This window comes from Periplaneta americana, chromosome 16 (assembly GCF_040183065.1).
Source record: "Periplaneta americana isolate PAMFEO1 chromosome 16, P.americana_PAMFEO1_priV1, whole genome shotgun sequence".
Classification (NCBI taxonomy): domain Eukaryota; kingdom Metazoa; phylum Arthropoda; class Insecta; order Blattodea; family Blattidae; genus Periplaneta; species Periplaneta americana.
Window position 1 is genome coordinate 10,298,330 of NC_091132.1, and position 14,613 is coordinate 10,312,942.

At 34.6% G+C, this 14,613-nt stretch overlaps 1 protein-coding gene across 2 annotated transcripts in view; it reads left to right on the forward strand.

The window, feature by feature from the left end:
• LOC138692135 (uncharacterized) overlaps positions 1 to 8,735 on the forward strand; it is a 171,677-nt gene extending 162,942 nt beyond the window's left edge. For both annotated transcript variants that reach the window (XM_069815128.1, XM_069815125.1), the window contains 7 exons: positions 738 to 928; positions 2,246 to 2,611; positions 3,769 to 3,958; positions 5,439 to 5,769; positions 6,578 to 6,748; positions 7,689 to 7,873; positions 8,212 to 8,735. In XM_069815128.1, coding sequence (XP_069671229.1) covers positions 772 to 928; positions 2,246 to 2,611; positions 3,769 to 3,958; positions 5,439 to 5,769; positions 6,578 to 6,748; positions 7,689 to 7,873; positions 8,212 to 8,404 — 1,593 coding nt within the window. In that variant the 5' untranslated portion in view covers positions 738 to 771 and the 3' untranslated portion in view covers positions 8,405 to 8,735. The remainder of the gene's footprint in view (positions 1 to 737; positions 929 to 2,245; positions 2,612 to 3,768; positions 3,959 to 5,438; positions 5,770 to 6,577; positions 6,749 to 7,688; positions 7,874 to 8,211) is intronic.
• Positions 8,736 to 14,613: the final 5,878 nt, after the last annotated feature.

The following is a 14,613-nucleotide window of genomic DNA, read 5'->3' on the forward strand; positions in this document are numbered from 1 at the left end:
TATATGGTAAGGTGTAAGTAGTGTTCATTGTAAAATTATAAATTATATAGGTAATTATAAGTATTGCTTTTAGTTTTTTTGGTCAATGTTACTCATGTCCCGCCCACTATACAGACATAGGCCAATTTTACACATATTTACTATAACTTGTTGCTTCTTTGGCAGGTTAGGTTTGGTTAGTTTAGGTTTTTGTTATAGCCTACCTTGCATATACGATTATAGCGCAACATTGGCAGTGATAAAAGTGAAATATTCGTTCAGTGGGCGTTGGATACTCTACATTCACCAGTTAAGGGTAATAAGTTTACTTCTCTACCAAATATTGATATAGGAACGGCGGACTTCCCTTCCAAATCTGCAGTGCTTGGGAAAAGTGACATAAGTCAGTTTCCACAAACCTTTTTTGATAATTTATTGACAACTTACACTGGTTTATGTCGAGCTGTTAACTTCACCATTAAACTTCTGAAATGAAGATAGAACAGACCAATAGGGTCAGTTCTTTGAGTTAATGATTATGAAGCTATCTTTGTAGGATACAATTAAATTATTGTGTTAATCTACATATCATTTTTATATTTTTTCTTTGAACTTGTACAGCCATTTTTAAATATATGATGGATGTACATTTGAGAACATTTTTGCAGGAGCAAATGTATTTTCTATGGTAATATTTATATTACGACTTTGTAGTTAGTTACTAATAGGCCTATATTGGGTATTTATTTTTCTCTCAGAGATCAAATAAGGAAATGGCGAGAAGAGCGACAGATGCGCTTGGCAGCTCGGCTTCTACATAATAGGAAAGATGTCAAAGTTTCTTCAGCAGTGTTTGGAGCTGTATCAGCTTCAGATGCTGAGCCAGGGCCTTCTGAAGCAAACCTCAACTTATCTTCTGCTGTATCTGTGTCTAATAGGCCAAGTAAATGTAAGCAGTTGCAGTTTTAAAATATCCAGATTATAAGTGTGTAATTTATTTATATTTGGATAATTATTTAGATAGCAATAGTTAACCAACAACACACTATGACAAGAGACATGGGAACTAGGGATTTGGGATGGGGACATTTACGAGCAAAAGCAGAGTTACGAACAAAATGGCAAGTAGAAAAATTAATTCTCTTCATCTCTCTTTTTCTTTCTCTCCTTTCTTCTTCCTCTTCCTTCACCTCTCTCCCCTGCCCTCCTTTTCCCTTCCTTTTCTCTCCTCTCCTCCTCACTACCTTTAACGTAAAGTTTCACTAAACTTAGTACTAATTTTCATTTTACTTATCCTTGCTGCATGTGGGATTCAATCACACTTCAATTGAGGGCATGCATGAAATGACTTGTCTAAGGTCTTACGACTGTAAGAATGCTTTTACATCTGACTAATAGAGATAATGAATGAAATATGATGTACCGATATATGTAATTTAGTTTAGGGCGATATTCCTCATAACTGTAAATAAATAAATTTGTAAGGAAATATGACATGACAGAATTCGATACCAATATCGGTTACTCAGTACCCAATAAGACATGGCGCAGTGTACATCTAAAGCTGAGAGTGACTTGTCATGGGGTGTGTAAGTACATTTGTAAGTGAATTAGTTTTCCCAAAGATTTTGAGAATGCTTAGTGATTTATGGGATTACTTAGAAAGGAAAGTTCAGTTGTGTGATAGAGAATATTGTGAGAGACGATCACATTAGAACATAACAGAGAAATTTACAATAACTGGAATTCATTAAGTTATCACTCAAAATAGGTACCAGTAACTAAATTATTGTTGAAATTTCTTTAAAGAACATTGACGTTAAATCTCATATTATACACTGTTGATCGTTTTAAAAATCATAGACAATTTTAAGTAATCAGAGTTGTAATAAACTGTAAAAAAAATCATGGCCCATTATAATTATGTAGTTTATAGAAGTGAATAGGAATTGTAGTTACTGGAGTTTAACCACTAGTACTAGTAAAAGATTACGCAAAATGAAGAAAAAATATTTGTAAATATGAACTGGCAGTGATTGCTTAATACTACTAGTATCTATGCCTATTTAATTGTTATTCATTCCATCCAATGAATCACGCACAGAGCAAACTGGCACTACACTCATAAACTCAACTGCCTACGAAACTGGTTATCACCCATAGTAGAATGACGAGTTCCAGCTGTTTCTGTTCAACCAAATTGGCGACACTAGTATAAGTACAGTAATTTAATAAAGTCTTTAGATGTCCTGATGGTTTATTTCAGATACAAAAAGAAAACCAGATCAAGTACCAAAGATCAAACACACCAAAGCTAGCAAGTTGAGGATAATAAAGGCAAACCCTTTGCTTGAAGCACGTGGGTTGATTACATTGTCAAATACTGCAAAGAAAGAACATAATAATAGTAATTTACCAAGAAAAAGTGTTCCTGAACCTCAACAAAGAGAACCTGCAACGTCTGCTAAGAAGTCAATAATACGTAAAGAATCTGTTGCTGCCAACAGCAGGTCATGTCCAAGGAATTACTTGGCCAGAAGGTCACTGAGTGCTGCAGCTTTTACCAGAAAGCGAACTAACGAGAGATTTGGAACCACACCTTTGAGAAGGACTCTTTCAGTTGATGATGAAGGTAAGAAGATAAACACATAAATATTTTGTGTTGATGTATTAATCAATATTAAGCTCTTATAATAAGAGCAGTGAGAGGTATTCAGCCTTCTGTATTAAAAGAGCCGCAATAAAATCAGCCAGGTGCAAGTGCACTGCATTATAATTCACGTGGGCGGTATGTTGAACTTACCTAAAACAAGCAGGGGATTCATAGAATTCAGATAGTTGCGTGAATTTATTGTTATTTTTTATCATTAAGTATATGCTTTTTTATTATTTTTATTGTATATATATTGCTCTTGATTGTCTTCTGTCCACGATAAAACAATTCCAATTAATTAAATTACTGTAATATGTTTCAGTCTGCCACGTTGCACAAAAAAGAAATTCTTCCATTTTCTATTAATTCCCCTCTATCACAGGGACTCATTAAGTAACATAACTTCCTTCACATTATCAGTTATGCAGGTGACACTAGTTCCTTATTAGATAATTCTCGTCACATATTCATTTGCAGTCCTTTCTCTGATGACATTCTCCCTGTACACGGCATAAATGTTTTGAGCCGCCTCCACTGCCTTTGTTCCTCTATTAAACTCAAACAGAAGAATGTGTCGGAAGTGTTCGTCTTTTTCCACTTGACACTCCGTCTTCTTTGTCCCACAAATAGCACACACATTCTTAAAAGTAGGCTACATTTACAAGCACAATACTCCAAATAAGAAATTAGACTATGACAAATGATGAACGATCTCCTAACAATGCAGTGTTGTGATCAAGAACAAGAAGCTACGAACATATCCATCAACCTAATGTCTATTGCATTATCCTATCTTTTGGCTAATTGACGTTGGCTAGCACATTAATATTTATAGTAAATAAATTATTACTACTACTATTATTATTATTATTATTATTATTATTATTATTATTATTATTATTATTATTATTATTAAAGAACATAGGCCTAAATAAAAGCTAGAGATCTGTTTTGCAGTTCTTATGAACTTTTTAAATTCTAAGGCAACAAATGAAGTAATCTGTACAAGGAATCTACACTTCTGTGTGAAAAAAAAAATAAAAATAAAAAAAAATGTGTATGTGCACGTGCGCGCGAGTGTAAAAGTAGTACATTTTGTACTTGTTTGAATATTATAATATTCTGTATTCTTACAGGTCAGAATGGTACAGTCCACAAACAAAGAAATGACAATGATGAGGCAAGAGATGGAATTTTTTCACTACCACTTACACCAAGAAATTTTCAAACTCCTCAAAGAGCAAGGAGTGGAATATTGGCCAAGTCTTCTGGAAAAAAAAGAGTCACTTTTTCAAATATACACTCTCCTAGTGCTGATGAAATGAGGTACCTAATTTGAGATGTGTTACAAGTATGAGAGTTCTTATGATTACAATTGTGGTCAACTCGGCTGGCACAGTATGGTGAATGCACCTGATGGGGTAGCAAATTCACGAAGGATTGCAACTGACTTACTGCCCAAATGTGTGCCGTTGTTTCTGAAAGCAATGTTCAAAGTAATTTTTCGCACCTTTACTGTTGGTCTAGGAAGTTAATTTTTTTACATTCGTGTATGTGTTGTGGATATCTTTGTGCTCAGTTTGAGGGGAGATTTGGACAGTCCCTTTCTTCTTCGTTTTCTCTACTAATGGTGGGTAGACACTGCTCATCATTCACTCATATGAAGTCAGTTATGTAGACCAGTTTACTCAGGGTGTGCCACAGGAGGCTGGTCTGTCCTTGGCCTTATCTCACCAAATGCCATCGCTTTCTCACCAATTTCATTATCTCCATATAAGCTAGTAGTTGATGCAGTGTCATTAAATAACCAACTATAAAAAAAGTTTCAAATAATTAACAATAGACAAATTTTTAATACTAACCTTATGATATCATAGTTCAACATCTATAATGTCCGTAACCTAAAAACGTTATGATCACAGTATCAACAAAAACTAAAAAGCAACACCAGTTTTAATAAACAATTAATTAATAAATAAAAAAGTCAGATGCTCAGAACATTGTATTTTCTCCATTTGTTTTCTAATATCCCAGTAAGTGTCTATGATGTTATTAATAATTTATCTAAAATGTTGATAGCTTTGCAATTCAGTATGTAGTGTAAGTTCATAGCTGAATCTTCTTCTCTGTACAGATGTATAAATTCCAATTCTGAAAGATGTGCTGCCAAACAGTCATGTTCAGTTACTACTTCGAAGATAGCCACTGCTGTTCTAGGAGAATAAGGATCAAATTTTCATTATTTAAAATTTCACGTCAAGATTTATTTTCAGTAACTTTTTATTAGTATTCAATATTGTTCTTTTATCATTTTTTCTTTACGAATAATGTTGCTCAATAATACGAAATCTCAGAATGGAATCTTTGTTGGATTGTGGTTCCTTTCTTTGCCAATAAGTCTGCATTTTCATTTCTTCCAGTCCACAATGAGAAAGGTATCCATTGTAAAGAAACTATTTTTGTCTTTTTTTGTAGAAACTTAATATTGGTAGCGTATAGATTTCTCTTGTCTTCTGATGTTAATGAATTTGCAAATTTTGAGCCACAAAATATGGCTATTTTGGAAAATGAATTTATTCTGGAATCAATTGCTTTAGACCAATATTAATAGTTTCTAATTCATCATCGCTGTGTGTAGTGTATTCTCCTAGTGTAAGGTGCAGATAATAAGTACTTGCTCCAGCAGTATTATTTTGTTGCAGACATCCATCTGCGTAAAGGTGCAACCACTCTGACTTTAATAAACAAATTGAACGACAAATGCGGCTCTTTAAATAATTACATTAATATGAATGTTTGTCTTCAGGGAAAAATTATCTAATTGGTTGCTGAAGAGAGGCAAGTCATTAGGGGAATTCCATCATTTACATTGCTTCGGTATTCATTCCTCAAACCTGGGAGGTAATATCGAGAAGAAGAAAGTTAAACGTAAGCAAAATATTCACAACCAAAAGTCATCAGTGAACACTACTTCAGAAAATGAAACTTCCTTGTCATCAGCGAATGAGACATTCTGCCTGGAAGAATCTTCTCCAGAAGAAGACAAGGAAAATGCACAGAACAGCAACAGCAGCATCAGGAACAACTCGGATCTTATCAAGGATGTCATGGCAGACCTACTGAATGTCATTCAAATTGTAAGTATTGTTTGTTTTCTTTGTCATCATGAGGCATGTCCAAAAAGTGAGTTCCAATTGGTTATTAAAATAAAATTAAAATTAATTTTTCGTATTCTGTATACCTTATACTACAAGCAGTCCAAAAAACTGACTTTTTGTAAAATAATAATGACATGTTATTAAATGAAGATGACACTGGAAGAACAAGTTAAGTCACTATCATAAAATATTCTAGATTGGAATTTGAAATGTAATATATCAGCCAACATTGGCTGTAAGCAGCTAAGATTTTCTACAAATAATCTTACATTCTTCAAGAGTACTGTAATACAGACTCAAAGATGGCTAACTGTGAAGTTCTAATTTTCCCATGTGAAAATTTCACTAAATTGGCTTAACTTGTTCTCCCATGTAGTCTTTAAATGCTATTCAGATTTATGTAATATGTATGTTATTAATTATATATAATTGATGGCTACTGTTCGTTTTACTGTATGACAATTCTCAGAATGTCATTTTTTTTTCTCGTTGATATATTTAGGTTATATGTTAAACTCAGTCCCTATAGTGTATTCACTGACTTCATTTTCATTGCCCTGTATGATTACATGGTCATAGACAACATAATATTTAAAATGTATCAGGTGCAATTCTTTATTTTCCACTAATTGTATGACTTCGTTGCCGCCTGAGTGATGCCTTATTGGTATCACTCATGAGGTTCAAACCTGCCTTCAGACTATTGACTAAACAGCAAACAATAGTGATTCATTATCACAAAGTTTCTTTAACTATTTGCATTACTTCAGGTATAATTTGTTGACAGGGATACCCGTGGGAGCAGTGTGAAGAGTGGCTGATGATGATACGCAGGAACTCTCCTCAAATAAACGAGCAGCCCATTTACTGGGAGTGTCTGGCTGGGATAGAAGCAGCTCGAGGGGACTTCAGGTCTGCTGTTGATTGCTACGAAAGGGCAATAGTGCGAGGAGCTTCGGTGGGTTTCGTTGTTAGTTCCTATGTAACATTGTTTGCTGTGATTTCATCACTTCACAATAAATATCTTCCAGAAAGTTTTTTGATAAGTTCCAAAAATGTAATGATAGCAATAACATCAAAGTTCTAAACAACAAAAAATTATAAAAGTTAAGAAAGTAAGCAGTAAGCAACAACTTCGAACATGTCACAAAAATATTTCAGGGTATGATTGTAGGACTACCTGGTAAGAATATTATTAGACTCATATTAGGCAGTAAACTTCATTTATACGTTTTTGTGGGGGTCTGAAGAGAAAAATGCATACTGTATTTACTCACATATTAGAAAAAATTTCTCTCTCTTCCTTCCCCCTACTCCTCCTCTCCCTTCCCTCTCTATGTGTGTTAAAAAAGCGGGCCTAGGTTCAAATCCTGGTTGGGAAAAGTTACTTGATTAAAAAATTTAACATACAAAGACAATATAATTATTACAATTACTTGGTTGAGGTTTTTTCCCCGGGTTTTTACTCAACCCATTGAGAGCAAATGCTGGGTAACTTTCGGTGGTGGACCCTGGACTCATTTTGCTAGATAACATAGCAATTGATAAAGTGTCGTAAAATAACCAAATAAAAAAAAGGTTCTTTAAAATCATTCTTATTAATTTTGAGAAAGAAAAAACTTGCTATCAGTATTTAGTTTGCGTGAGAATTTCATAGCAGTAATGTAGAAATAGTAGAACAAGAGTTGCAGGAGATACGAAAGTACACACAAATATTTGATAGTTGGCAGCAAGCTGCTTTGTCTCCCACAAATTCTACGTCTGCAGATGTTGAAGTTTCAAATTCCAATGCTTTTGTGAGAATCTCTGCCATTTGATTAATCTATTGCCAGGTGATGAATTGTATTAGTGATATCACCAGAATTCTTGTTTAAGGTTTATTTGTTCTTTTGTTTTAGCCTACACAAGTTGGTGATTCTCTTGAAAATCTTATGGAAAAATTCAACTTGCTGAATCTCAACTGCTACTCAGAGAATGATGTTACATCACGCTCCAGAACTCCACGCAAACAAGTGCTTGATGCTCGGAATGTTTTCAAGTCGTCTGTAATAAAGTTCGCTCTGCAGCAGAAAGCTCTTAAAAGGTACACTATCTTTACTGTTTTTTTTTGTAAGTTTCAAAAAAAAATTATCGTGAATTTTGTTGTCTCAGGGAGCTCTACCTGAAAGCCAGATTTGCATAATATATATCAATGTTGGCTCTTTGACAGCCCGTCAGGCCACTTGAGGTGCTGTATGTGGATATAAAGGGAAAAATTGTGGTGTCTGGTACAGTTCCCGGGTAGCTCGGTCGGTAGAGTGTTGGCGCACTCAGTCAAAGGTCTGGGGTTCGATACTCTGCCCCAGAACAATTTTTCCCTTGAAATTATTCTTTTAATGTAGTTGTCTATGACTTAACCAAGTGTCAATATTTCTGTTGCAGCTTGAGTACAAATCTAGGAGTGGAGGCTGCGGCATTGCATTATGTTGTCACTCCAGTGCGTCGCAGTACAAGGTCCTCACTTTCTCAGTATCGCCTCACTCCACACACGCACTGTGTAAGTTCTATTAACGATCTCGAGCCTGATGTTCAGGATTCAATGCTATTTCAGCCCAACTGTGCCTTGGAACACTAACTTCATTACTGAGTGTCATTGGTCTAAAAACAGATAAGAGTTTTACTTTTTAACAAATTGAAATTTTGTATTACAAATTATTATGAATAAGAAATAAATATATTTGAGTATAGATTAGTTTCCTGTTTTATAACTTAATAAATATTCTTCTTTCTCTATTATAATAATAATAATAATAATAATAATATAAAGAAACTGAAATTATATGTTTAAATAATTCTGTTTGTGCTCTTAATATGTAATATTTTGTAACAAGCATGTGTTGAATATTATGTAGCCCAATATTTTATAGTTTTGAAAATACAGTACCAAAAAATTTTAAATTACATGCTTTCTTTCTTTCCTTTAACAATTCTATAACAACGGACCTACATTAAGTCACATGAACTTAATGCCCTTTTAACAAAAACACTCCTTCTCCCCCTTTCCCGTCTCTCTTTTCCCCCCTCCCTTTCCTTCGGTGTGTGTGTATGTTTTTTTAATTTCAGTTTAGCCCAAAAAATGTCACGAGTTTTTTAACAACTACTGAGTAACAATATCCAAGAAAAAAGTGTTACCTTATGGACACCCTTATAACTTTTGAATACATAAACATAACAAAACAAAAACTGTGTTAACTCTGTGAGATCTGAATCGATTCAGGCATTTGAAGTGTTGATCAGGCGCAACGAGATAGATTAAGTGAACACATAAAAAAATGTTTGAAGTAAATTGAACTTTCAACTTTCAAAAAGTAGTCGTGAAAACTTGTGAACTTTCGAAATGTCTCGAAATTCAGACATTGAGAGAACGCAGAAGTGAAGACTAACACAATAGGAGAAAAGTACATTTCAAGACGAATCAAATAAGCCCAAGACCACTGTTACAGAGTACAAGAGACAGCAGAGAGAGAGAGAGAGAGAGTACGAGAGTGGTGGTGCATGTGAACTTATACTCCGTGGCTGTAGAAGGGCAAGATGTGTTAGCTTAGCTGTCTATATCAGCCCATACAGTGAATCTGGGTACTGTTGAATTTAATTTGACAACGAACCAGCTCTGCGACCTTATTAAATCTATTGCTCTAACCCTCAAGCTCAGAGCAGTCCCAAACCCACACTGGCTGACTACACTAAGGTTTGCTGCATGCCCAGGTCTCCAGCAGGCAACCCCACTCATACTTAGGCCAGCCAGTGTTCAGGGAATGCTATGGAATAATGAGAGAATATTGTAGATGCCTAATATGGGAAAACCCCACTTGTGACCTTGCCTGCCACTCGAACACTGACTGCCTGTGTGTGACATGCTGAAGATGTGACCACTCAGCTACTGCAGGGATTGTTTAAGCATACTGTAAACCATGGGTCATTCCATATAGAATTTTTAATTTTGTAACATTGAGTTCTGGATTTTTTCAATATTCTAGTAAATGAATGTCATAATAATAAATAGTTAAATGGCCTAATATGAACTTCCTATCATCAATGGTTGAAATGTGTGTGTGTATCTAATGCTCTGGATTTAACAATGAAGTCATCATCCTTCTTGCTTCCCAATATTTTGATGGAAGGTCCACAAATGTCCTAAAAGTTTCACAATTAGCCAGGTGCTCCATCTCCATCTCCTCTTTCTGGTGCACAGTAAGCATTTAGGTGAATTCAGTACTCCAATACGATGGAGGTGTTTACTGAGGCAATCATGACCAGTAATCAATCTAAACATGGCCACGGCAAATTTTCGAGGTAGATCAGTAATTAGTTTTGGATCTTTGAATGATTCTTTCCATTTTGAATTTTGACGTTTTGCCTGTTCGCTGTAACTTATTCTTTTTATGACTCGCTTTATTGATTCATATGGGAACTTGAAATTTGTTTTTAAGTTGATTTTAGTTCCTTTCTTTGCTAACATATCCGCTTTCTCATTACCGTTCAGTCCACAGTGGGCTGGGATCCATTGGAAGACCACTTTTTTATTTAGCATTTGAATTTGTTTTACCATGCAATGAATTTCTTTTACTTTTTCCATTTTAGGGGATGTAGTTGAGCTGATGGACTGGATTGCAGCTTTGGAGTCAGACAGGATGACTATGTTTTTGCACTGGTTTAGCCAAACAAATACATTTTGAAGTGATGTATAAATGGCTTCAACTTCGCCATCAAAATTTGTTGTGTACTTGCCAACATTTGTATAAAGAGAAAAGTATTGGCAAGTAGCTCCTGCTCCAGCTCCATTTTTATCCATGAGAGATCCATCAGTGTAAATGTACAACCAGTCCTTTTGTGGATATTTTCTATTAATTGTTTGTAGGGCAATGGCTTTTGCTATTTCTGGATTTATATCTTTTTTGTTGAAGACTTCATCAAGATCAAGGCAGCAATCTACTTTGAAGTTATTAATTGGATTATATCGAGATATCAAGTTTTCCTTTTCACTTGGTATTTCTAGAATTTGCTTAAGCTTTTCTACCTCTTGTATGTATCCATTTTGGGTCCTCAATGTAAATTTAGAATCTTTGTATTTACTCCATCTATCCCAATTTGGAAGCCTTCTTAATTTTTCATAGGTTAAAAGGACTTGTGTTTCAAGATCTGTTACAACTGGTTTATTAGATGTGATTATTTGCATGGCTTCAATTGGAGTAGTTTTGATTGCACCAGTGATGAGACGTAAAGCTTGGTTTTGAGTGCGTTCCAATAATGAAATGTAATGAAGGGTGAAATATTCAGGGAGTTTATATGCAGACTACGGTTAAAAAATATTATTAAACTGACAACTTTATAATTTCTTAAATTAGTTACTTTTTTCAGCATGTGCATTATTTTCGTTACCGGTAGACATACAGAATTTTATGTCCAACTCAAAAATTAAAATTTTGCTATTTTGAAACATGAGATATCAATTTATAGTGGCATTACATCAACCGTAACACACATGTGAAATATCTGATTTTAACTGGACTTGAACTGTCAATGAAAGTTTCTGAAAATGGCAAATACAGTACCTAACTCAAAATCCCTCTGATGCAATATCAGTTGTTTTAGGATGATGTATGGATAGTTGGACAAACATGACAAAGACAAGATAGAAGGTACTTTTGCACATACTGTACACTTTACACGTAAATGCACCTAACAAGGGTAATGGCATAATTACACCTTTCTCTCTTTGTAATCTTTTCAATATATGAAGAAAATGCAAAATTTTTTTATAACAAGAGAACTGTATTTGAAACCATTCTAGGATTATACAAGGTTTGCAGTATATTCAGGGTTGACTGTAAGCAGACATTTAAAATGCACATATGAAAATGCTGCACTGAACTTGATCCATAAACACTTAATTTCACAAATTTTTATGATCATATTTTATAAAGGTTTCAACATGTACTCGTCTACTGCTGAAACTTAAAAGGGTCATATACAGCAATATAATATTATATATGCATTTGAAATTATTCTGTATAACATAGCAAGATTGCAATAGTAACAAAGAAATTACTTCTACTCAGATACATGATAATACATTATGAAGGTAAATGCACCTAATGATAACATAATTTATATATTTCGACAACCTGTCTTAGAAATGAGTCAGTATGGCACTTTCCTTTCCTAAAGAAAGACAGGCTATTCTGTACAACTTTTCCTGCTGGAGTTTCTATACAATCTTACATGGGGAAAAGTATTTTCTCATGAAATTTAGACCAGTATATGAAACAAGTGCCTACCCAGCATCGTGATGAATCTGGAAAGCTACAATATGTAGCAAAATCCGGTTTCAAAAACCAGCTATACAGGTTGAACTGATGTAACTGTGTAGGACTAAAGTGGGCAATAGAATACATTAAAATAAATAAAAAAAAACCTACATGCGTTTTGTAATCAAGTGCATGGTTAATTAGAAAATTAGGCTGCAAGTCTATGTAGTTTGGAAACAGAACATCGCCAAAAAAAAAATAAAAACACACGCACGTGTGCACATACACACTCTCTCTGTCTGAATAGCAGTATTCCATCCCTTAGTCACTGCGATAGGAATGATGAAAAACTGAATTGCTCTTAAACTGGACAAGTTTTCATTACACTATACACAGCCAATTTTAAGCACTTGTTTCACAAATACGACTTGAAATGATCAGACTTCTCAGCATGAAAGATAAAGAAAGTGTCAGATTCAATTTCATCCTCCAGTGAACTTATTACGTTCTGAAATTATGCTCCCCAAATGCCCTGTTGTGTACGTGATAAAGAAATTATCCCATGAAACCATAGTGGGTGACCAGCTTTACCCAGTTATTGGATTTATTTCCTGAATCTCCTCTGGAGACAACATGTGTTTCCCGAGGTATCAATGCCTGATATGGCTTAAATCTGGATAATCCAGCAGAATGTGACGTGATGACTGAACATTCAGATGACAATGTTCAGTTAGGAGTCTAGTTGTCCATCTTAAGCTTTATTGATCCAGAGTGCATCTCAGACAGTGAGTGATTCTACATTGCACTCGGATGATAATGGAGATTTATTGGGATGTCAAAGGGGAACTGTAGCTCCAGGAGAAAACCCTTTTATTACCTGGGTCACAGGCTTGCCCGACGCAAGTCATAAATCGGGGGTACACCAAACTGAACTACTGTGATGGCCTGACACAAAATATTCAAACTGACAACTATTCAAATGTACCAAAGGTTTTCATATCTCATTGTAAGAAGTAGAACTCTGAGCACAACCCGCTGCCGTCATCCAGACTGTAGTGAGATTGAAACACTTGGACACGTGCTTGGACAATGCAGTAAAGGTGAGCTACTGGTCAATGTTAGACATCATTGTGTATGACATTCGTTGGCGACATCGTTACAAACTTTATATTGGGACATTCATGAGGAAGTACATTGTGTATCATCAGATGGTTCTTTTAGATAGGCAGACATTGCTATTAACGAATGCTTAAACAGGGTCTTGTTCTTGACCCTACTATCTGTTTCGAAAGAAACCTAAATCAGGCCACCGAAGTTGATAACTTTCTTTTTTCTTTAATGTATCACATCACATTATATTGTACATGTTTATTGTATTCAGGACCCTTGTGGTCACTCAAAATTCTTTGAGCTGATGTCTATAATTTAGAAATTTATTACGAACCTTATCTGCCTTATCTTTCTCAAAAGTACATCACTCTTAAACAATGGTCTGTCATTGGTTTGCTGTTTGACAGTAGAGGTTCTATTACAAAATTCACATGGAATTATCTTAAGGAACTTCACATCTCTTTTAATTATGTAATGTCTATTCTTATAAATATTATCAAGCATTCTCTTCAAATATTACATCATCATCTCTATTTCAATTAATTCACTTATATTTGCCTTCAACAATTACCTATCACATTATATTGTACATGTTTATTGTATTCAGGACCCTTATGGTCACTCAAATTCTTTGAGCTGATGTCTTTAATGAATGAATAAAATGTAATACTTCTTTCTAAAGTATATTAAACGCTATAAGATTGCTGTGGTTTCTTGTGAGATGTTCTTACAATATTGTATACTATATAACTGAATATCCATCTGAATCAAGAGTCTTATACTCTGAGCAGAAAAATTAGTAATGACAAATTTCATGTTGGTTTTAAGAACAATACAGTGAGCTCTACTCACTCTAAGTACAACATGATTAAAGTGTGGAGCCACTAAAGTTGGGCAACCTAATTCTTTTTCAGAAGTCGATTCCAACAATTCAATCGCACATTACAAATCGATTCTAATGATTTGTACACAATTCTTCTCAGTCTGCGATTCCAAATATTCTTTTGAATCTTCAAGGAATGATTCACAGGACACTTCCCTTTGCAAACCACGGGTAGAACAAAAATGTTCTACATCTCTCGCATAGATGGCATGAGAGGTGAGACATTGGATAGTCTCTTTCTCATTGGCCGGAAGCATTTATCATGGTCTGTATTAGTCTACAAAATTATCCAAGATAGTGTTTCCTAATTATAATTTATCAACTCAACCTTACTATCATGTACATCTCCATTTAACTATGCAAATTTCAGGTAAGTGTTCATTATTTTTCATACTTAAATACATATTTTGATTCCACTCTTAATCCTTTCTTTAATCATTTATACAGTATTTGGTTCGTAAAGGTGAGAAATCTTTGCTTATTATCAGCTGCGTATTAGTGTGCCATCTATATCATCAGCTATTTAACCCAACCTTGTTAAAA